The 23787-nt window shown below is 42.4% G+C and overlaps 1 protein-coding gene across 1 annotated transcript in view; it reads right to left on the reverse strand.

The window, feature by feature from the left end:
• Window positions 1-23787, reverse strand: part of LOC147734913 (glycine N-acyltransferase-like protein 1) — a 133977-nt gene that overhangs the window by 63090 nt on the left and 47100 nt on the right. Inside the window, exon 3 of the mRNA XM_086953680.1 lies at window positions 23090-23216. Within this exon, the coding sequence (XP_086809806.1) occupies window positions 23090-23216 (127 nt within the window). The remainder of the gene's footprint in view (window positions 1-23089; window positions 23217-23787) is intronic.

Genomic DNA, 23787 nt, shown 5'->3' on the forward strand with positions numbered 1-23787 from the left:
ATATGATTGTTTATGTCCAGTATTTCTCCTCGTTGTGCCATTCTTACACCCGCTATTGCATGGTGTCAGTTATTGGTGCTGCCTCAGAATTACACATTCTTGTAAATCTGGGGCAGTGTCAAAAAGCAATGGATGTTGTGGTGGAATGCCCACAGCAACACCCATTGCACGTCACTTTCATGCAGAAAACTGCCTGAAAGGTACTGTTATTCCTAGGACCCTCCAGACCCTCCAGACCCTGCGCATTTTGGATAACCTAAACTGAGGGCATTGTGTGCAGATGGACTCTGGACACCCCCAAAGGATGAGTCAGCCGTTAGACCAGCTAGCTCTTTGGTGCCACTATCACCCCCCTGCATTCCACAGTGGTATATGTAGTTTCTGGCATCCACTGAATATGACAACCCTGATACCTCAGGTATCGTGGAAACAATATGATACCCTTCTTTCAGTCACTCGTGCTTGCTTTTCTCAGAATACATAGAATGAAGATTGGAACGCTTTCAATGAATATTTATCGGTCAAGCGTCAGTCTAGTATGAAACATGTTAGCCGCAAGACAGGAGCAGACAAATGTAATCACTAGTACCAATATCCTAAAAAGTAGAGTGCTAATAAGATGAATAAAAACATATTATATAAAACAATTGCATTGACGTACTCCTACGATGCGTAGCCCACCAAAATGTAGCCTAGGTATGTGAGGGAATCTTGTGTATGTAAATCACAGGATAGATCCTAATGGAGCCAAGAAACCCCCGGGAAGGACTAACCCCTCACCTGAGGGTTCTGAATGAAGGACCCCATCTCTGCGTCAAGGAAGGCACCCGCAAGGGATGTCAGGTCTCTGCCTGTCAAAGGATCAACCTGCAGAGTCTTGGTACAGCCTGGAGGGAATTATCCTCTGTTTATGTAAGGGGGAGTGAGGGTCTTTTATACTAAAGTGGTCACTCCAGGGATTTTCCAGAATCAATGTGTTTTTAAAACATTCACTAATCATTTGCTCATCCTTTTCTAACAAAAACACTCATGCACAGCTTGGTGTTGGCCAAGGATGAAAAAAGTGGTGATCTTTATACAGAGTAAATCTACAGTGCCTGGGGACATATTTATGTATGCCAGGTACAGGGATTAAGATAGGTTAACGAGAGCCTGGTTGTCGAAGAGACAGAAGTAAGATACTAGGTAAAAGGTCACCTGTGTTTAGGACGATTATGTCGTTTGGATGGGACATAATGTATGTAATTGGTATGTGCGTGATGGAACTAACCTAAAAAACATGACTGTACTGTATTTACAAATATTTATAAATATGAAGCAGGGCATTGCGCCACAGGAACGCCAGTAAAAATTATTATCCTGTTGCGCAATCTCCTTGTAAATTTGCCCCAATGTGCAAGAAACAATTTTCTTCAATTTCTGTAGTGGTCTCCTTCTATTAAGACCTCACCTTTATGACATACTGTCCCATTTGGTTTTCTGCCTCTACTTTGTGCTTTTGACTTTGTTTCTTGCCACTCCCTTGTGCTTCTCTGTCCCATTTTTATGCAGCTTTTCACAGTTTGTGTGCATCCTGTTTCATGCCTTTTATCCTAATTGTGCCTCTTATTTTGCCCCTTTCTTTGGTCTGGGTCTTGGCTGCTCTTTTCTCTATTGCTCCTTTTTCCCATTTCCTACTCGCCTGCCTACTCCACCCCGTTATGCCCTGGTTTCTGGTCCCGACACTCCATCCTTCTACCAGGACCTACTCCACTCAGTGTAGCGGAGAAGAGTTTTTTTCCTTGATCGCGTTTATCAACATTATATTGGCGAGCGAGGAAAATTCACCTCCTGGTGAGATTTTTCCCCATACGCGATCGTCAACAAATTGGTGAGCATGGAAAATAAACCTCCCAGCGAGATTTCTCAATGCGGGGGGCGGTCAGGTTTCTCATTGTGAGTAGTCGTGCATGCTCGTGACCACCAGTGTTGAGAAAATGTTTGTTCGCATTGAGAGAGCTGCCACTCGAGTAAAAATCTACTTGGGCAGCAGAAAGGAAAGAAGCACCTGTTTGCGCTGTGCATGGTGCCGTTTGCGATGATTGCACAGTACGGACAAGCATGCCGCACTGAAAATCACTGCAAACTCTATTTTTCTATCACACTCCGCCGCATGCGGAGGTCCGCGTAGTGCAGTATAGTTTCACTTTACGTAGTTTCGCATAGCGCAACACCGCAAACCCCGCACAGGGTTATTTAAAGGTGGCTGCAAAATGTAAATGCTGCTGGTTTGCAACAAGCGCATAAAAGCAAACACAAATGCAGCCTCCACAACTCAACCACACCCCTTGCCAAGAAGCCTTATCCTTTGCCTACCCACTGCTACCCCGCTTTGACCCTCCTTGTTCTCAGTCCTGGATGCCATTTGATGCGCTGCTGTTACACCACACGGTACTCAAGAGCTTTTCTACAAATGCTAATGCACTCACCCACGCACCACTGCCCATCCCTGTACCAAAAGCACTCAATACTCTCCTACTCACACCAGGGCCAGCTTTAGCACTGGTGGCGCCCTGTGCGACAATGTTTGTTGGCACCCCCCACAGACTCCCTCACTACCACCCTGTAACAGTGCCTTCTCAATTCTCCATAACCATTCTCTCAGATATATTTAATTAATTATAAAGCGCCACCTATACCAGTGTAGGGTGTCAGAGCACTTTAAATCGCACACACATTACACAGAGACAATCAATCATATGTGAGTAAATCAGTGTATAGGAAGTGTTACATAAGCCAGAAGACTACAAGGTGTAGGAGTAAGGATTTTTATTTTACCGAAATGAGCTCTTTTTGAAACATTAGAATAATGAAAGATGGAGGAAAGCATCTAAGTGCTCTATACCTTGCAGTTTTCACACAGCTTTTTGATGCCATTTACTAGGTCACTGTTCCATGTTAGGATTGTAACATCTACACTGCTAGTAACAAAAGGATCTCTCTGACAAAAGCACTGACCAATTTCAACTATTTGCACCTTGTGATTTACATGGCACACATTATTGCAGCAGGGATATTAACCCTCTGTGCTACCATAAAATGAGTTAAAACTTTCACTGTACAAAACTCCTTCTCTCTCCAGAAAGAACATTAATCACCAGAGTTATCTTGACATTTTTATTGTTGTATGAAAATTGCTGGTGGCCAGCAATGCAGCAGCAAGTGCTTTTTAAAACCATAAAACACTTCCAAACAGGCGCCCTCCTGAAAGAGTCAGCACCTGGACGCAGTGGCACCGGTAGCACCACCCTAGTTCCGGCCCTGACTCACACACAAACATCACCACAGCAGCCCACACTCCTATGGATGCTCCTCAACACCTGATAACTCACAAACAGCCTTTGGAAATCTGGAAACTCATACACAACCACAGATGTCTTCCTCACTGAAACAAGGCTGACCGGACATCGCCACAGCTATTGCAAGATTGCCAGGAACGACCACAAGCATGGAGTTGGAGTTTCCATTATATTCATGGACACATCTGCTTCACCATCTCTAAAGACACACCCACAAGCTACAAAGCATACCTCACATTCAAACTACACATCACAGTAAATTTCAGTCTGTACCGAACCCTCATATACAGACCACTGGGACCACTTTACAACTTTGACAGCAATATCACAGACTACATCACAGCCCTCATCATTGACCCCAGCACCTCCATTGTCCTGTGAGACCTAAATGTTCAATTAGAAGATGGCATCAGCCAGAACTTGACAGCACTTTTATAAAATCTCAGAAACCTCGGTCTCATCGAGCACGTGACCATTTCCATCCACGTTGCTGGGCATCTCTTGGACCCAACTTTTACTGCCCTAAGCAACATGACAGTCAACAAATCAAAACCAATGGCCTATACCCTCTCAAAATCAGCACCACCATCCCCCACCACCGTAGGCCTACCAACATTGGACCTGTCTTCCGTAATTGATAAAACATCCCTGAAGAGAGCTGGACTTTCGCTTTAATGTTCCCGCTTATCACACATAGTCTGCCAAAAGCCATCAAAAACATTTGGGTTATTGCATGTGCTGACAACCTAGATCACCTCAAATGACACACAAGTGCGAGAGCAACATTAATTACAAGGCAGATGACCTCAGCCTGACAAAACGCTACCGTAAGCAGCTGGAGTGAAAATGGGTAATGAGCCAAGACACCACAGACAAAGACATCTTTAAATCTGCCCTGGTTACCTACCATCAACCAATCCTGATCACCAAACACAGCACTTGCAGACTGCATCAATGTAAACAATAACAGCATAAAATACATCTCTGCCATCATCACAGACTTCCCCGTACCTGCCCCCATCATCAGCAACATCACATTCTCATAAGACCACTCACTCGCAATTCTTTTTTAACAAGATCACCTCCATATACAGCAATTTTGACCCTCAACTGGACCTCACTGCTTTCACTATTTAAATTCCCATCTCAACAGAAGAACTTACCCTATGTCACGATTCTCCTGTCCCTTTCTAGTGGAAGCCTGCATAATGGTCATCAGTCATGTACATCCATAGTACATAACTTTCTTATCCCATCTGAAAAACCCACCCCTGTCCAGTGCACCAGCACCTCTTATTGTATGAGTGTAAAGACTTGAGATCCAATAATCTTTTTACAAGAGAAATTGCAATAAAAGTTGTTGTCGTACTATTTCTATGTTATTTAACATTGTGACCTTGGTTTAGGCGTTTTCATGGATTAATCTGAGGTATTTCAAGTTTCACACAATTAGCAATATGAATGTGCGTTGTTTAACTTTGGCGTCGGAAAGCCTTCTGCACGCGGAAAGCCGAAGGCAATTAAACGCGTGTACGTTTAACCTTGCCGTCTGAAAGCCTTCTGCACGCGGAAAGCCGAAGGCTGTTAAAACGTGCGAGCGCACGTTTCCTCTGGGTGCGTCGGTATTTAAACCACACCCAGGCCTCGGGAACTCGCTTTGCCTCTGACTTTCAAGAGGGCAACTACGCGAGTTCCTGTCATCGGATTCTCTGCTTCCAGCGCTCCACCGGAGGACATCGCCTGGAGCCCTGTAAACATCTCGACCAGCGCAAGGAAAAAAGAACATCGCCTGGAGCTCAGCAATCATCACGACCAGCGCTAGGAAGAAGACTTTAAGCTAAGTTTTGTTTGTTTGAAAGATCTTCCAAGGCGCCCAACGCAAGAGAGAGAAATTCACTAAAGCTTTAGTTATCCTTTGACTGGAATTGAACTAGACTTTTCTATGCTTGGTGCCTTTTGGGCTATTTGAATATCTGTGATTATTTTTTTGAGTCTGTTTATTCACAATAGGATCATTGTGAGTTACAGTGTGCACAAATCTGTTTCTGTTTAGGAGTATTCACAAGAAGGTCATTGTGAGTTACATGTGCACGAGTTGTCACTTTTCTTGGTGTATTTCATTTTCTTAGGTTAAGATACACAAGAACTCATCAGAACCCACCATTTAATCTTGTGAGGAGATAATTTTCAAACTTCCAATCAGTAAGGTTCCAACTCATCTATAAGGACTACTCCAAGACTCCATTCCTGACAAGACAAGAAATTCTGGACGGTGGATAGAACCAGACTGTTCGCAGGTAGGAGTCAGCTCAGTTAGATTTTTAGCTCTCTTAACAGGGAAGGGGGTGGACCAGCTTTTAAGTAGGAATGCTGTAAAGCTAGAATTGGATAGTAAGTGTTATACTCTTGTTGATTCACAGGTCGACAGCAAGACGTATAATACCCCCCCCCAACGTCCAGTACCGGCCCTCCTCCCGAAAGTTCTAGTTAATGCTTAGCTGTAAATCTAGTCAGCAAGTTTTGGTTAGAGTTTTTGTGAAGATGGTCCCTTGCGTCTCTGCGAAAACCACTACGCTGTCTACAGGAATTCCTGTCATCTCAAAGGTAAGAGACAGCGTATTTAGGTCTTGACAGAAGGCAAAGCCCAAGAAGAATATTTCGCCCAGACGCAATGGACCAGGTTTCCTTACAGGAAATAGCAGCAGTTTTAAAAGACATCAGGGATGAAAATGTTTCCTTAAGAAATGACATGACTGCGTTACAAGCAGCCATTCAGCAGAGTCCAGTCAGTGTGCAGGCCTCATCTTCAGACTCAGGAGTGCAAACTCAGATTCAGGTAGTTACCCCAATACCAACACCTTTAGCTCAACCTGAACGTTTTTATGGAGACTGTAACAAGTTCTCCATATTCTTGCAACAATGTCATCTACATTTTTTAGCCAAAAAATCAGCCTTTCCTGATGACTCTTCCAAAGTAGCCTTTATGTTATCATACTTTGGAGGTGATGCAGCTCTTTGGTCCATTCCTTTGGTTGAAAGAGATGATCCGATTTTGTATAATTTCAGGAATTTTGAACGTGCCTTAAAAAAGATTTTTGCAAAACATATGTTTGTGCAGTCTGCAGACAATGAGTTATTGAGTTTAAAACAAGGGTCTTCTGATCTAATTCATTACATCTCCGAATTCAATCGTTTGGTACTTGAGGCTAATTGGCCGTATGATAAAAGAATTTCTATTTTTTATAGAGGTCTTCGGGAAGATCTGAAAGACATGGTAACCCAAATTTTAGAACCCCCTGATGATATCAATGAGTTTATTGATCTCGTGGTAAAATTGAATCATCGTCTTAGTGAAAGAAAGGGCGAAAAGGGGAAGAGTGATCATAAAATCTTGTTTGTAAAAGATAGGAATACATCAGTAAAGGAAGTAGCCATTAAGACAGATCATGTGGAACCTATGCAAATAGGAACTGTTCGAGGTCCGCTCTCAAAAGATGAAAAGGAGAAAAGACAAAAATTAAATCATTGTCTTTACTGTGGTAAGACTGGACACTTTGTAAGAGACTGTCCAACCAGACCAAATAAGTTTAAGTCAAAATCCTCAGATCTAGCTTTAACTCAAGAGTCGTCGGAAAACTAGAAAACTCGATGAAAGAAGAGGTCGGTTCATCGAGTGTAATTTCCAGTTTGGCCTCTACTGTTCCACCTTTGGGATGTAAGCATTTTGGTATTCTAGTCGAGTTAAGAAGTCTATCCCCTTCCTCTCAGACTAGAAAGGTAGAAGCAGTAATAGACTCAGGAGCTACGGGAAACTTTATGGATACTCAGTTTTTCTCCCAGTTAGGCTTTGAATCTATCCTAAAAGATCATCCTGAGATTGTTAGAGCAGTAGATGGTAAGGAATTAACTTCAGGACCGATTAACCGACAATCCGAAATTCTTGACATGGACTGTTCGCCCATTCATTGTGAAAAGATCCAATTTGACATCATAGACGCCCCTCAATTCAAGATTCTGGGAATTCCTTGGTTGATCAAACACAACCCAAGTATAGATTGGGTGTCTCAGACTATAACCTTTCAGTCATCCCATTGCGTTAATAAATGCTTTCTTCTTGAAAGATCTGGAGAAGTTATTCAAGGGTTTAACTTTCCTTCTGATTCGTCCAGTGTTTTGGCAATAGAAGGGGGTTCAACCTGTTTACTCAGATCTTCAAGACGTATTTGACAAGAAAAAGGCAAACACTCTCCCTCCACACAGGGACTTTGATTGTAGAATAGATCTTGTCCCAGGGGCTACTCTGCCTTGTAGCAGAATATATGCATTAACGGAAAAAGAGAATGTTCATCTTAGAGAGTATTTAGATGAGTATCTAGCAAATGGCTTTATTCGTCATTCCAAGTCTCCTGTCTCATCAGCTCTCTTTTTTATTCCCAAAAAGGGAGGTGAATTGCGTACGTGCATAGATTATAGAGCTTTGAATAATGTGACAGTAAAGAACCAATATCCTTTGCCTTTGATTCCCACTTTGTTAGACCAGATCAAAAAGGGTACCATTTATACAAAATTGGACTTGCGTGGAGCTTATCATTTGGTACGAGTTCGAAAGGGCAACGAATGGAAAACAGCTTTCCGTACAAAATTTGGACTTTTTGAATATCAAGTCATGCCCTTTGGTCTTTGCAATGCCCCTGCAGCTTTCCAATTTTTTATAAATGAAGTTCTGCACGAGTTCATTGATGTATGCTGTGTTGTTTATATAGATGACATACTTATCTTTTCCAATTCTGAAGAAGAGCACGTGCAACAGGTCCGAGCTATTCTTAAAAAACTGCTTTCAAATTCTTTGTATGTCAAGTTGGAAAAGAGTCTATTCCACACTTCGAAAGTAGAATTCTTGGGATATGTCATCAGTCCTAAGGGAATAGAAATGGACCCAAAGAAAGTGGAAGCGGTTGAATCCTGGCCCAGTCCTTCTTCTGTAAAGCAGGTTCAAAGTTTCTTGGGATTCGCAAATTTTTACCGTCGGTTCATTCAAGATTTTTCTAAAACAATCACTCCTATCACTAAATTGTTAGGAAAAGGTGTAAAGTTTGTGTGGACTGATCTAGCTGAGGAAGCTTTTCAGAATCTCAAGAAAAAATTTATTTCAGCCCCTATTCTTTCCCATCCAGATCCCAGTCAGCCTTTCATTGTAGAAGCAGATGCTTCCCAGTATGCAGTAGGAGGCATTTTGTCTCAAAGACATATTGACACAGGACAAATGCACCCAATCGCATATTTCTCTAGAAAACTATCTGAAGCAGAATTGAATTATGCGATTGCAGATAAAGAACTTCTGGCAATAAAGGCAGCTTTTGAAGAATGGCGCCATTATTTGTTGGGAGCTAGACATCCTGTGACAATATATACGGACCTTAGAAATCTTCAAGCCTTGAGGTCTGTTAAAGCACTATCTGCAAGACAATTGAGGTGGTCAATGTTTTTTAATGATTACAATTTTGTTATTACCTATTGACCAGGTAAAGAGAATTTGAAAGCTGATGCATTGTCTAGAATGGGAGAAGTTTTTGTTGATGCTCCTTCTGAAGTAAAACCTGTAATACCTATCTCACGATTTCAAGCCAGTATAACTTTTTGTGATGTTATTTCAGACATTAAGAAAGAATTGGCAAAGAAAGATTTCAAGGTGTGGAAAGAATCACATCCTTATTTACAAGAAAGGGATGATTTGATCTTTATGCAGAATCTCATTTTTGTACCCACTGATGCAATAAAAGAAAAGATCTTACATTTCCATCATGATACTGCTTTAACAGCTCATCCAAGTAAGATTAAGACCTACGACTTAATCAAAAGAACCTTCTGGTGGCCTTCAATGTTTAAAGATGTGCAACTTTTTGTTGAGACTTGTGGTGTATGTATTCAGAATAAACCTTCTCATCAAAATCCAAGTGGTTTGTTAAACACGACAGCGCCGGGCTGGATGTTGCTACCGCCCTCCCCGACAACTACGCCATTGTCAGAATAGACAGGGACAAACAGGTAGGGAGTGGGATAGCCATCATCTTTAATGGAGAACTAAAATGCACCCTGGAACCTGTAGCTATCCCAGACTGTGAAGCGGGTCTTTTCAAAATCTCCTTGAACCCAAATTTCACAATGTCAGGCCTTCTGATCTATCGACCGCCAGGCAATCCTTCTCAATGGGTATCCAAATTTGCCAATCTCATCACCCCTTACTACATGACTTTAAGCAACTTTTCCCTGTTGGGTGATTTAAACCTGCACCTAGAGGACCCCACCATCCCCTCGTGCTTTAACCTACTGGAAGACCTAAAGGCCTTAAATCTGTCCCTGATAAACTCTAGCCCTACTCACATAGCGGGACACTTGTTGGACCCTATAATATCCAACATCAGAGAACTAAGTTGTATTGCCACCTTGCCCACTGGCTGGTCTGACCACCATCTTATTAAATTCAGCATTACTCTTCCACCCTCCCCCAGCTTGCAACATGATGCTGACGGCTCATACAGAAAAAACTGGAAGCTAGTAGAATTAGAACTGCTAAACTCGGCACTACAACAAAACCCACCAAGCCATAGCTCCAACATGGATTGGCTAGCAACCGAAGCACATAACTGGCTTAGCGATGCAGCTAACAAATGCTTGCCCTCTACTCGCACCAAAGGGAGTAGACACCGCCCTCCGGCTCCATGGTATAATGATAGTCTAAAGATTGAAAAATCCAAATGCAAAGCGCTAAAACGCAAATGGCGTAAAAATTACGCCCCTGATGCAAAAAGAAGCTACCAGGAAGACAGGAATCTTTATCACACTGCCTGTGCAAAAGCAAGAGCTGCTTTTGTCTCAAAAACTATTGTGGAAGCAACAAATATGCCAAAAACCCTTTTCAATAAAGTTAAAGAACTGGCTGGTGCACACACTACAGCTGCGGCACCCCCATTAAACACTCAACAATGTCAAGCGTTAGCATGCTTTTTTACTGAGAAAATTGACAAAATCATCTTAGATATCAAGGCAAAAAATACAGAACCATCCTCTCCCTCTGACTTAACACCTACTCTCCTTGGTGACAACTTACTGGAATCCTGGCCTGCTCTTTCAGTAGACAAACTGAAAGTAATTCTTAAAACCATCAAATCCGGCTCCCCCAGGGACCCCATCCCTATCAAAATCATTAAAAAACTGGATGAACACTCATTGGAGATCATTGCTAATCTTCTGAACTCATCCCTTGATCGTGCCACTGTTCCAGCCTTATGGAAACATGCCATGGTTACGCCCCTTCTGAAAAAGCCGACTGCAAACCCGGAAATACTGGCCAATTACAGACCCATATCCTTGCTCCCGGCATTTTCTAAATGTCTGGAGAGACACGTACATTCTGCTTTAGCCCCTTTCGCAGAAGAAAACTCTCTACTACATCCATCTCAATCTGGTTTCAGGGCTGGCTTCTCTACAGAAACCGCCCTGCTCGGAGTCACTGAACACATCAGAAAGCTACTTGACCAAGGTCAGACGGTCGCGCTCGTGCTATTGGACCTGAGCGCGGAGTTCGACACCATCTCCCACAAAACTCTTATCAAAGAATTGCATAAAAATGGTGTACGAGGAAAGGCACTGGATTGGATCCGGTCCTTCCTGACAAGCCGAACTTTCCAGATCGCATCTCCACGAGCCGTTTCGGACACCCTGCCTGCATCGCATGGAGTGCCCCAGGGGTCTATTCTAAGCCCTCTGTTCTTCAATATATATCTCAAACCCCTGGCCGACCTTGTTGAACAATCGGGTCTTACTCTTATGAACTACGCCGACGACTCCCAAATCATCTTTTCCCTATCCGAATCTTGTCCTCACTCCCCGTCGTTACTCAAAGAAGGACTCTTAAAAATCCTGAACTGGATGACAAAAAACCAGTTAAAACTAAACGGCGACAAGACGGAAATACTGGTTCTGGGAAAAGATCAAGATCTCTGGAATCCCGTACACTGGCCTGACCAGATGGGCGCCTTTCCTACCCCGGTGACCCACGCTTGAAACTTGGGCTTTATTCTGGACAATTCCTTATCCATGAACAAACAGGCCAGTAAAGTAACCGGCCTATGCCTCACCATAGTTAAATGGTTGAGGAAGATCCTCTGGATGCTGCCATTGTCAACGCAAAAGACCGTAGTCAATGCCCTCATTACATCTAGGCTTGACTACGGCAACATTCTGTACTTGGGCGCAAACAAATCTGTAATCGGCCGACTGCAGGTGGTGCAAAACGCAGCGGTTCGGCTACTCTGCAATATTCCCAAGAACTCCGGAGTCTCGAACCATCGTCGGAATCTTCATTGGCTCAGGATCGAAAACAGAATCCGCTTTAAAGCCCTGAACTATATGTTCAGAATTAAAGCAGGTACAGCGCCCAAATATCTTCAAACTCTCGCCTACCTCTACACTCCCAAGCGAAACCTTCGGTCGCAGATGGCAGCCTGTTTCTGCGTACCGAGATTCAAACGGGCGAGAACAGGTGGCAGATCCTTTGCCCATCTGGGACCCTCCCTTTGGAACACACTCCCCCCCTGTATCCGGAAGGAAGAAAATTACTTCAGGTTCAGAAAGCTTGTTAAGACCTGGCTGTTTGAACAATAACACTCAACAGCCATTTCCCCCTTTTTTCCGCCCTCAAACTAGCTGTGTCTAGGCGCCGGGAAACCCTTTTTGGGTAGCTGTTGCACCCTACAAATTGAAAAAATAAAATAAAATAAAATAAAACCCTCTACCCTTACCACCTCAACCATGGCACACAATTTCTTTAGATTTTATTGTTGAGTTGCCAATCACAAAAAAATGTTTTACCACCATTCTGACTATTGTAGACCAGTTCTCACGCATGGCTCATTTTGTCCCGCTTAAAAAACTACCATCTACCATGGAATTGGCACACTTGTTAATGGAAAATGTAGTCCGTTTACATGGAATTCCATCAGTGGTAATTTCTGACAGGGGGTCCTAATTCATTTCACGAGTTTGGCAAAACTTGAGGTCTCTTCTGAATATGGATATTCTTTTATCCTCTAGCTATCATCCTCAAACAGATGGTCTTACTGAACGTACCAATCAAACTATAGAGCAATTCATTCGCTGTATGTTAACCAATGTTGGTGAGGAATGGTCAACACTCTTAAGTCAACTGGAATTTGCCTATAACAATGTTGATCATTCCTCCCTTGAAATGTCACCTTTTTTTTTGTAGCCTAGGTTATCACCCTAAGTCTTTTCCTAAAGAGATAAAAGAACTCAATCATGTACCAGCTATTTCTGAGTAGGTTTCCAAATTGTCCTCAATTCAAGAACAAGCAGCTTTCAATTTAGCCAAAGCAAAAGAAGATCAGAAAAGGTTTGCTGATAGACTTAGATCTGAACCACCACTTTACACACCTGGGGATAAGGTTTGGCTAAGCACAAAAAATTTGAAATTGAAAGGGAATCGTAAATTTAATCCCAGGTTCATAGGTCCCTTTCCCATAGAAAAAGTTCTAAATCCAGTATGTGTGAGATTGACCTTGCCTGCCAAATATCAGATCCATCCAGTATTCCATGTATCTTTAATCAAACCTTTTCACCCCCAGACTCGATTCATCCAGCCTCCTTCCTCAATTGATATTGAGGGAAGTCCTGAATTCGAAGTAAATTCGATTTTAGATTCTAAGAGGTCTAGGGGAAGGTTGTTTTACCTTATTGACTGGAAAGGTTACGGCCCGGAGGAAAGGTCTTGGGAACCTTTAGAACACTTAAAGAATGCTCCCAAATTATTTAAAAAGTTTCATGCTCAACATCCTAAGAAACCCAAACCAATTTCACCGGTTTTAGGGGGGATCTTGAGGAGGGAGTACTGTCACGATTCTCCTGTCCCTTTCTAGTGGAAGCCTGTATAATGGTCATCAGTCATGTACATCCATAGTACATAACTTTATTATCCCATCTGAAAAACCCACCCCTGTCCCGTGCACCAGCACCTCTTATTGTATGAGTGTAAAGACTTGAGATCCAATAATCTTTTTACAAGAGAAATTGCAATAAAAGTTGTTGTCGTACTATTTCTATGTTATTTAACATTGTGACCTTAGTTTAGGCGTTTTCATGGATTAATCTGAGGTATTTCAAGTTTCACACAATTAGCAATATGAATGTGCGTTGTTTAACTTTGCCGTCGGAAAGCCTTCTGCACGCGGAAAGCCGAAGGCAATTAAACGCGTGTGCGTTTAACCTTGCCGTCTGAAAGCCTTCTGCACGCGGAAAGCGGAAGGCTGTTAAAACGTGCGAGCGCACGTTTCCTCTGGGTGCGGTCGGTATTTAAACCGCACCCAGGCCTTGGGAACTCGCTTTGCCTCTGACTTTCAAGAGGGCAACTACGCGAGTTCCTGTCATCGGATTCTCTGCTTCCAGCGCTCCACCGGAGGACATCGCCTGGAGCCCTGTAAACATCTCGACCAGCGCAAGGAAAAAAGAACATCGCCTGGAGCTCAGCAATCATCACGACCAGCGCTAGGAAGAAGACTTTAAGCTAAGTTTTGTTTGTTTGAAAGATCTTCCAAGGCGCCCAACACAAGAGAGAGAAATTCACTAAAGCTTTAGTTATCCTTTGACTGGAATTGAACTAGACTTTTCTATGCTTGGTGCCTTTTGGGCTATTTGAATATCTGTGATTATTTTTTTGAGTCTGTTTATTCACAATAGGATCATTGTGAGTTACAGTGTGCACAAATCTGTTTCTGTTTAGGAATATTCACAAGAAGGTCATTGTGAGTTACATGTGCACGAGTTGTCGCTTTTCTTGGTATATTTCATTTTCTTAGGTTAAGATACACAAGAACTCATCAGAACCCACCATTTAATCTTGTGAGGAGATAATTTTCAAACTTCCAATCGGTAAGGTTCCAACTCATCTATAAGGACTACTCCAAGACTCCATTCCTGACAAGACAAGAAATACTGGACGGTGGATAGAACCAGACTGTTTGCAGGTAGGAGTCAGCTCAGTTAGATTTTTAGCTCTCTTAACAGGGAAGGGGGTGGACCAGCTTTTAAGTAGGAATGCTGTAAAGCTAGAATTGGATAGTAAGTGTTATACTCTTGTTGATTCGCAGGTCGACAGCCAGACGTATAATACTCCAGTCAACGTCCAGTACTGGCCCTCCTCCCGAAAGTTCTAGTTAATGCTTAGCTGTAAATCTAGTCAGCAAGTTTTGGTTAGAGTTTTTGGGAAGTTGGTCCCTTGCGTCTCTGCGAAAACCACTACGCTGTCTACAGGAATTCCTGTCATCTCAAAGGTAAGAGACAGCGTATTTAGGTCTTGACACCCTAACCTCATTGCCAGCTGTAAATATAAAGGAAAACATCACTACAAAGAAGTCCATATTCTCAGCAGCCACTTCAGACCTCTGCCTCACCATGCCTTCACCAAAGGACGTCTACCTATCACGAAGCATTACACTCATCCTAAACACCTCCATCAACTCACCTACATTTATTGACACCAGGAAACATACTGCTGTTAGGCCACTGTGCAAAATAATATCCACTGACTCAACCACGCTCCCCCAACGATAGACTGATCACGAACAGATGTCTCACCGACCCACTCAGCAACCACAAGTTCCTTGATGCCACTCAGACAGGGTCTTTCATGCCATCCTCATGTGACACCTCCATGAGATTGGCATCCAAGGACTTACCCTTTGCTGGATCTTTCCTTTCTTGATGGACAGAACACAAGCTGTCAACCTGGCACCCTACACCCATGGAAGCCCACAAACTCACCCTTTTCAACACATACATGGTCCCCCTGGCCTATATCATCTGCAAACACACTGCATCATTATTTTCTCCTTCTTCAATGACACTCAAATCATACTATTCCTCTCAGACAAGACTCCTGACACAAGAAACAACATCACTTCCTGCATGACCAAAGTCACCAACTGGATTAAATCCAGCTGTCCCAAACTCAACATCAACAAGATAGAAGTAGTGATCTTCGACAAGAACAACTCGCTGTGGGACTCCTGTTGGTGGCCAGTAGAACTTGGTCACACACTAATCCCAGCTCCCAAGTCAGTAAACTCTGGATCATCATAAAGACCAAGCTGACATGACTGCAAAAGTCAGTGCTGTACCAGCATCCTGCTTCCACACTCTGAAGATACTTAGAGGAAGATGCTCAAATGGCTCCCAAGCAACAGCTGAAAAAACAGCTAAATTATGCCCCACCTACCTGAACAGTTGCACCTCCTTACACCAATCACCCAGACACCGCTGCTCTTCCGGACTCCAGCTCACACACATCCAGAGGCCAGACTTTGAAGCATTTAGTTTCTAAATCCCAGAATGACCTCCTGCTAAACATTAGCCTCCTCCTCTCTTCTTGAATTTGGCAGAAAGCTGAAGACATAATGGTATCCTGACACAATGTAAACTTCAGAAATGCTATAATACAGCAGGCTTTATCTCACATGCCCTTGGTGTCCTTAATGGGGTTAACAGTAAATCTGGTATCACATTACGGGCATTCTATGCTGACCTAGGAGGCAGATTCATAATTAGGCACTGTTGTAGGGACTGTTGCTAGTTTGGGGGTATGGACCCAATTAGGATTATCCACATTTTTACCAGACACTCAGCGCACGCATGCTTCAGTATGGTGACTTGCCACAGATCTGGGGGGTGACTTTAACTGCGTTTCAGATCTGGGATGGGCCTGCTAGATATTTGGAGGCATTGTTCTCCTAGCAGTATAAAGGGTTCACTCATTGTACTGCTGCTGATGACATTTACACATGCCTTGATTTTTGGTTAATATCTAGAAGCGTAGTTACTGGGTAACTAAATATGATATCCTCCCGAGGACCTGGTCTGACCATTCACTGGTTATGTTGCATTTGGTACTCCATTCCAGCAAGAGAGCTGTGTTTATTGGAAATTCCCACCATATTCTTTGCCAGACAAGGCCTTCAAAGAGAAAACTGCCCAAGCTATTGTTAAGGTATATATCAGGGACGCTGTGATTTCAAAACATGCTGGAATGCTTAGAACATTATGAAGCATATTTTAAGTGTTGAAAAAGATATTGCCTGAATGGTTCTCGAACATCAACACTCTGGTAGCCCCTAATTATAAAAATACATTAAGATTATGTCATAAGACTTTGGATAGTGATATCAAACACTGTAGCAAATATGCCATGGCATGATGCAGATAACATAGCCAAGAGATTCTGTAGATATTACGCTGAGCTGCATAGCTCACAAATTACCCCAGATGAGGCGGCTATTACAGATTTCCTGGAGTATATACATATGACTTGTCTCACTTCTGACCAAAGGGAACACCTCATGGCATACCTATACCCCTCAGAGATCCACTCTGCACTTACAGGTATACATGTTCCTGTAGCGCTTGGTAGTGATGGCCTCACTGTTGCCTTTTATAAGACATACAAGGACCTTCTTGTATCTCTTTGGTCACGCTCTATTAGGGAATGGTGAAGGCAGATGTGATGCCACTTTCAATGAGAGAAGCTTTGATTGTAACTATTCTGAAGCGCCTTGAGACCTTTTTGGTGAACTGTTGCACTATATAAGAGCATTTGACTTATGACTTAAAACTTATGAAGCCAGACAAACAACCTAATTATTGCTCCTCTCACAAACCCTTGCCATTGTTAAATGTGAACACTAAATTATTTTCCAAAATCCTAGTGAATAGACTTCCTCCAATCATGCCGGTGTGGTGTCCCATGCACAGGCTGGATTTGTCCCAGGTTGTAGTATCACATATAGTCTCAGAACATTGTTTGGTGTTATACAATGCTTCAACCTGGATGTGAGGGCTGCTGTAATCGTCATGGCTGCTGGAAAGCCTATGATTCTGTAGAGTGGGTGTTTTTAAAAGAGTGCATAGTCGGATTGGAGTGGACAAAATATTTCTGCACATGGTCACAGTCTTACATATATCTCCATCTGCCAGGGCCCATGTTGGTAATTCGGTCATGGCCCCTTCTCAATCACAAGAGGATAATTCAAATCAAATCAAATCATCTTTATTCGGTTTTCCATTATTTTTTGAAAACCATAAAAGTACATAAAAACACAGTAAAATATAAAAATTCACATTCTTTCTAGTTTGGAAAAATATTTTAAAACTATTTTTTGTCAGTCCTTCTTGTTACGCAAAGACTATTCAGTCACTCAAGTAAAGAGGATAATTGTCAGGCTTGCTCTATATCACCCTTATATTATGCCTTGGTTGCTGAACCTTTGGCATGTGCACTCAGGGAGTATCATGGGCATAGGGGGCTGCACTTCCCTGGCTACCACCTCATTTTCTCAGCATACGGGGATGGCATTCTGCTGTATTTTCACAACCCAGAGAAAAATCTCTGCACTGTACATAGGGATGTGGTTCGATTCGGGGCCTTTCAGCAAGCCATGTGAATGGGATACGCCCATCATTTTCCCTCTGACTCCCTCTATGCATTCCATTTGTTATATTCCATATAGGTACCTTATATAGGCACAGGTAATTCTGCAACATTTCACCTATATTCTTCCCTACATTACATACATATAGGTTCTTAGGGACTGGCCTTTTACCTAGATACAACACGGCATTCAGAATGCAGGTTTTTCTCTAGCTTGAAACTCATACATCATGCAAGAGGCTTCCTGGAAGCAGAGCAGGACTAACAGCAGGAAGAACATCTCCTGTATATTATCACTGTATAAAGTTCAGGCCTGATGTCATCCTTTAGACTGACACAGTAACAAAGCAAGGTAGGACCCATGGGAGACCTGTGGGTATATATACATCATGTCTTGCTTAGACAGACAGAGTTGACCGTGACTTCCCGGCTGACACACTGACCAGGGACACTGAGGTTCCTGCATGCAGACACTCCAGCTCGCAGTGGTCTAACATCCCTCGCGGGGTGTCCAACTCGAGTCCAGGACGTGGTCCCATATTCTCTCATTCTCAGGTAATGGGGATGAATAGATCCTAGGGGGATTCTTGACTTAACACCTACACCGATGCTAGGTACATTTAGGTACATCTAGTTACGGAGGCATAGTAGGAGTATGCACTTTTTATCATGTGTTTTATGTACTTGTATATATTCATGATTACTGCAAAATGGTAGAACTGTACCATCCCTTTACGTTCGTAGTACTGCTAATCATATATCTCTGCTACTGTCTAATGGTTGTTACAGCACATATATTTTACACTAGAATACCAACCGTTCAATAAATTCTTATTGAAATGCCCAGACTGTTTATATTGTGTGGGCCCGATTCACAGAATGAATTTAAGAGTCAATCCTAAACTTACTACTTTTTTGGTATTCACAGAATGCACTTACTCATTTCGGTATTCACAGAATGCTCTTACTCATTTCGGTATTCACAGAAGGCACTTACTCATTTCGGTATTCACAGAAGTTAGTAGTCCTAACTTTAGGACTCCTAAATGCCTTCTGTGAATACCGAAAGTCTTAAAAGTAGGATTATTCTCAGTTTAGGAGTCCTAAAGTTAGGAGTCCTAACTTTACTACTACTAAATTGAGAAAAATCCTAATTTTAAGACTTTTGGTATTCACAGAAGGCATTTTGGGGTCCTAAAGTTAGGACTACTAACTTTACTACTAAATTGAGAAAAATCCTAATTTTAGGACTTTCGGCATTCACAGAAGGCATTTAGGAGTCCTAAAGTTAAGACTACTAACTTTTGTGAATACTGAAATGAGTAAGTGCCTTCTGTGAATACCGAAATGAGTAAGTGCCTTCTGTGAATACCGAAATGAGTAAGTGCATTCTGTGAATACCGAAATGAGTAAGTGCATTCTGTGAATACCAAAATAGTAGTAAGTTTAGGATTGAGTCTTAGGTTCATTCTGTGAATCGGGCCCAAAATCTCTGAGACAAACTAAGTGAGCACTAGTGACTGAGCAAAAGGTAGTATATTGTTTCCACGAGTCTGGGGGATCAGGGTTGTTATGTTCTGAGGTTGCCAGAAATTATTCTCTCCCCGATTTGAGGAGATTCTATTGCCACTGTGAGCTAGCTAATACAAACAGGCTAACATATCCGGTGGGGGTGCTCGGAACCAGACTGCCTCCAATCCCACAGTTTATGTTATCCAAACGCGCAGGTTCTGTATAGGGTATATAGGAACTACATGACACATTGACCTTGGAGTTCCCACTATAGTAGAAAGCAGACTTAGTGAGATACTTGGGCATACAGAGCCACACTGATCCATTAATAGTTATCTTAGACAACTAAGGGAAAGTGGCACATACGTTAGAAGAGGATATTGGTGGATTAAATTCCCACTGTCAGATGCTTGTACCGCAAACCTTTTTCTTAGCTCTATGTCCATGCTGATTAAATTGGCTTGGACAGGAAAACAACCAAGGGTTATGTGAGAGATTCTTACACTACCAGTGGGTATGGGGGGACTGAATGTGCCAGACCTTGAACTATACCATAAGGTGGCACAGTGCTTGTAAGCGCACTATTGGCTCCATGGTCAGCATGATTTGCCACACTTGTATACAGACAAAGATGCAGCCTATCCATACACTCTGCCCCAAATGCTATTTCATGACTCAGTGAGGTGCCTTAGTATATTTGATTCACTCAACGCCATGGCACATGCTTGGCAGAGTTTATTACTGATCAAAGCTGGCTCTTTGTTATATTTCCCTTTTATGCCACTGGGATGATGCTCCGGGTTCTCTGTCAGAAGGGAGAATGGTGTGGTGCAAGCCCATAAGACATTAGGAATATCCAAAATTTGAGATTTCTTTCGGGATGGAGGGGTAAACAGCTGGGAGTCCATTGCAGATGAGGCATACACCCCATCAGTGCTTATATTATAATATTATTGGGCATTAGCACGCATTGCAAGACCTTCTGGATGATGACATGCTGGAACCTCCACATATGCCAACACTTTCTTATTTAATACAGACAGGTGCTCCGGTACGATTGGTGACAATATTTTATGCAATTGGACAGGAAGCCCGGAGGCCTACTATGCTTGAGGCGTGCCTGGAATGGCAGAGTGACCTTGACAGGTTATTCGATGATAAATATTGGCAGTATTTATTTTATTTTATTTAAGAAGTTTGATATAGTGCTGGCCTGACCCGAGGGTTTTCGGAGCGCTTTACATCAGATACAATGCAGATATTCACATAAAAAAATAATAGGGAAGGTCGGCAGGGGAGAGTCTGATTCGATGTCTTGCGGACATAGGGCCTGCTTCCAGGCTCCGACTGCTCCTATCGGTTCCCTAGGGAGCGGTCGAGGAACAAGGTTTTGAGTTGTCTCTTGAATTTTACAAAGGAGGGAATAGTTCTGATGTGAGGGGGAATGGAGTTCCAGATTTTGGGTGCGCTCCCGGTGAAGGATCGAGCCGCAGTTTTTTGTTTTGAATTTTCAGCGGGATGAGTAAAGGATAGTTTGAGCTTCTGAAGTTCCAGGCCTGACCAGCTTTTTTTAGTTTAGCCACATAATATTTGGGTTTTACCTGTGTGCAGGGCTTTGTGTGTGATACAGGCTCTTCTGAAACTAGCCCTAATTTCAACTGGGAGCCACTTAAGTTCTCTGAGTGCAGGAGAAATGTGATCGAATTTCTTAATTCTGGTGACCATGAGGCACAGGGTCAGACTGATTTGCATATAGCCATGTCTGAACTGGGGTGGCAGAGTAGGCTAAAGAACGGTGATGGATTAAACCCAGATCTTTTGACTGGATGTGAGTGTTTGATTGATTCAGATGCTCCGTCCATCACCACCCCCTTTTGTACCGCTGTTGGCCGCCATAAGTGTGGCAGGGTATGCTCAGACGTGAGTCCCTTGCTCACTTTGCCACTGGATTCAAGCAAGCCGGGCTGAAGACGGCTGGAATGCCAGAAACCGATCCTCGGAAGCTTGTTTCCGGTCCAGGGAAGACATGGCTTGGCAGTTCGGGCTGGACTGTTCCCATGAGGCACAGGGTCAGACTGATTTGCATATAGCCATGTCTGAACTGGGGGGGCAGAGTGGGCTAAAGAACGGTGATGGATTAAACCCAGATCTTTTGACTGAATGTGAGTGTTTGATTGATTCAGATGCTCCGTCCATCACCACCCCCTTTTGTACCGCTATTACCAATGGGGTCTCTTTAAACCGCAGGCACTGACTGATAAACTTTAAATACCTAAATTGGGTGTACTATACATCAGAGAGACTCCATGGATATAGCTTATGTGACACTGTGGGTGAGGTACGACAGAGGCTGGGATTGTGCACACAGAGTGGTATTGTCTGGATGTGCTAGAGGTTTGAGAAAAGATTTTTCACAAGCTGTTAAATATTACAGGATTTCTATGGGTCCCCGATCCATTGCTTGGTGTCTCGGGCTTTGACAGAGTGGTGGATGAGTGTCAGGAAACTCGTGGCCCTGGGGTTGCTTCTTTCGAAATGTTGTTTGGCCATGTGCTGGACAAAGGTCGCCCACGACACTAGAGAACTGGCACACCTACATTGTATATTACAATATGCAATCTGATATATATATTGATCTGCTTCCTCCCCAGAGTCCTCCTAGAGGATGTTTGGGGTCCATATCAACAGTACTTGGTGGGCAAGGAGATTGGAGAAGCGGAGGAAGAGAGAGAAGAGTTAGATATATGAATGTTTTCGGCACAGTTTATATTCACTAGAAGGGGAAAACTGTATACCTTTCCTCCCTTTATTGACCTTGATGGACAGATGAAAATGTATACACTTGTTTTACTGCTTTCTCCGAGCTCTGCATGCTATGATCAAGAGGCATTCCATGAATGTCGTGTTAAATCATGTCACTCTGATACAGTGCTATGTTCAAAATACTGTGATGTACTCAGCCAGATCATGTGGTTGTTCTCACTTTGGTACTAAATAAAACAATAATAAAAACAAGGAATACTTTGCTTAAGATCAATATGCCCTGGCAATAAGTCTCTGTTCACTGCCTGTATATTAGCAAATTGTACATATAGCTGGATCTTGAAGAAAAGAACAACATGGACATTTTCTTAAATTCCAGCATTTACTACTCTTAATTCACATCAGTAAAGTCCTTCTTAACGACACAAACAGGTATTCACAGTTGCTTGGATAACTTCAATTATACTATAACTATTAAAATTCTATGGTGGATCACTGGCCTCCAAAGAATTGTGCCTTTAGCAACTCAAGACCAGTTTAGTGTCATGCATCTGCTTAAGTCACTCCAGTTAACCTCAGTCCTTTCACACATCCCGTGATGGTAACAATACAATTGTTTTTAGTCTGATGGAAGGTGTCTCATCAAGCATTACATTGAAATAGTGAATGGCTTTATACACACGTCATCAAGCTTTTGCACCCACAGATAATAAACTTCTCATTGGATTCTGCCATGCAAAATGCAAAAGCAAAAGTGAGTGTTGCCATCTATCATTCTTCTCAGGATGTCTTTTGCACTATGACTCTGTATTTGAAAACATTTCTCCTTTTGTAATATTTACATCTATCTTTATCTATTGTACATGTACATGGTACCAAAGAAAAATGGCCATCAGTTTTCAAGGGAATTATTCACAATGTATGCGTTCGATATACACAATTGCGACCTCAATATTGAGGTCACCCATTTAGTTGGACTTACATTCTAACATCAGTAGTTGATTCCAGTTGATGACATTGCTATTCTGCAGTATCAACCTTAGGTTCTCTGGGTCCTTGGTGAAGATATTGTAGGTGTTTGTGTAGAAGTCTGTATCATCCAACATTTCCTAAACAAACATTTGCAAAACCACAAAAGGTAATTAGCGATTGCACAGTCTGTCAAATGTATCCTCTTCCATTTCACATTGTTTCAGATGATATTCAGTTGTGCCCCAAAATGCACAGGGAATTCACTGCACTTATAAGCATTGTTCCCTCTAATTTGTTTCCACTATGTGCAGCAATAAAGGTGCTTTTTGCACTACAGTTAAAGCAGTGTGCATTGAAGAAAAGCAAAAAAAAAATTTCCAGTCTGAAATCAAAGCGAAGGCTTACCTAGATGAAATCTCTTAGATTCGAGAACATTAATGGTATCCGTCCATCTCTAACTATGTTGTAATTTGTTTAAATCATGCTACGAAAAGAACTATTGTCACAACTTAACTTAATAACTTAACACACCTCAGTCAATGTTGCAATGTTTCAATATTTGAATAATTTTTGCTTAAAGATTTGGGGTACTACTATAGGTTCCTTCTAATGCTAATTTTCAACTTTTGGCTTTCCTTCTTATTATTTTTCATTATTTAAGCATTCTAAAAAGGCGGTAGCTTAGATGTTGTGCTGTGACTGCATCAC

This window comes from Lissotriton vulgaris, chromosome 1_2 (genome assembly GCF_964263255.1).
Source record: "Lissotriton vulgaris chromosome 1_2, aLisVul1.2, whole genome shotgun sequence".
Classification (NCBI taxonomy): Eukaryota; Metazoa; Chordata; class Amphibia; order Caudata; family Salamandridae; genus Lissotriton; species Lissotriton vulgaris.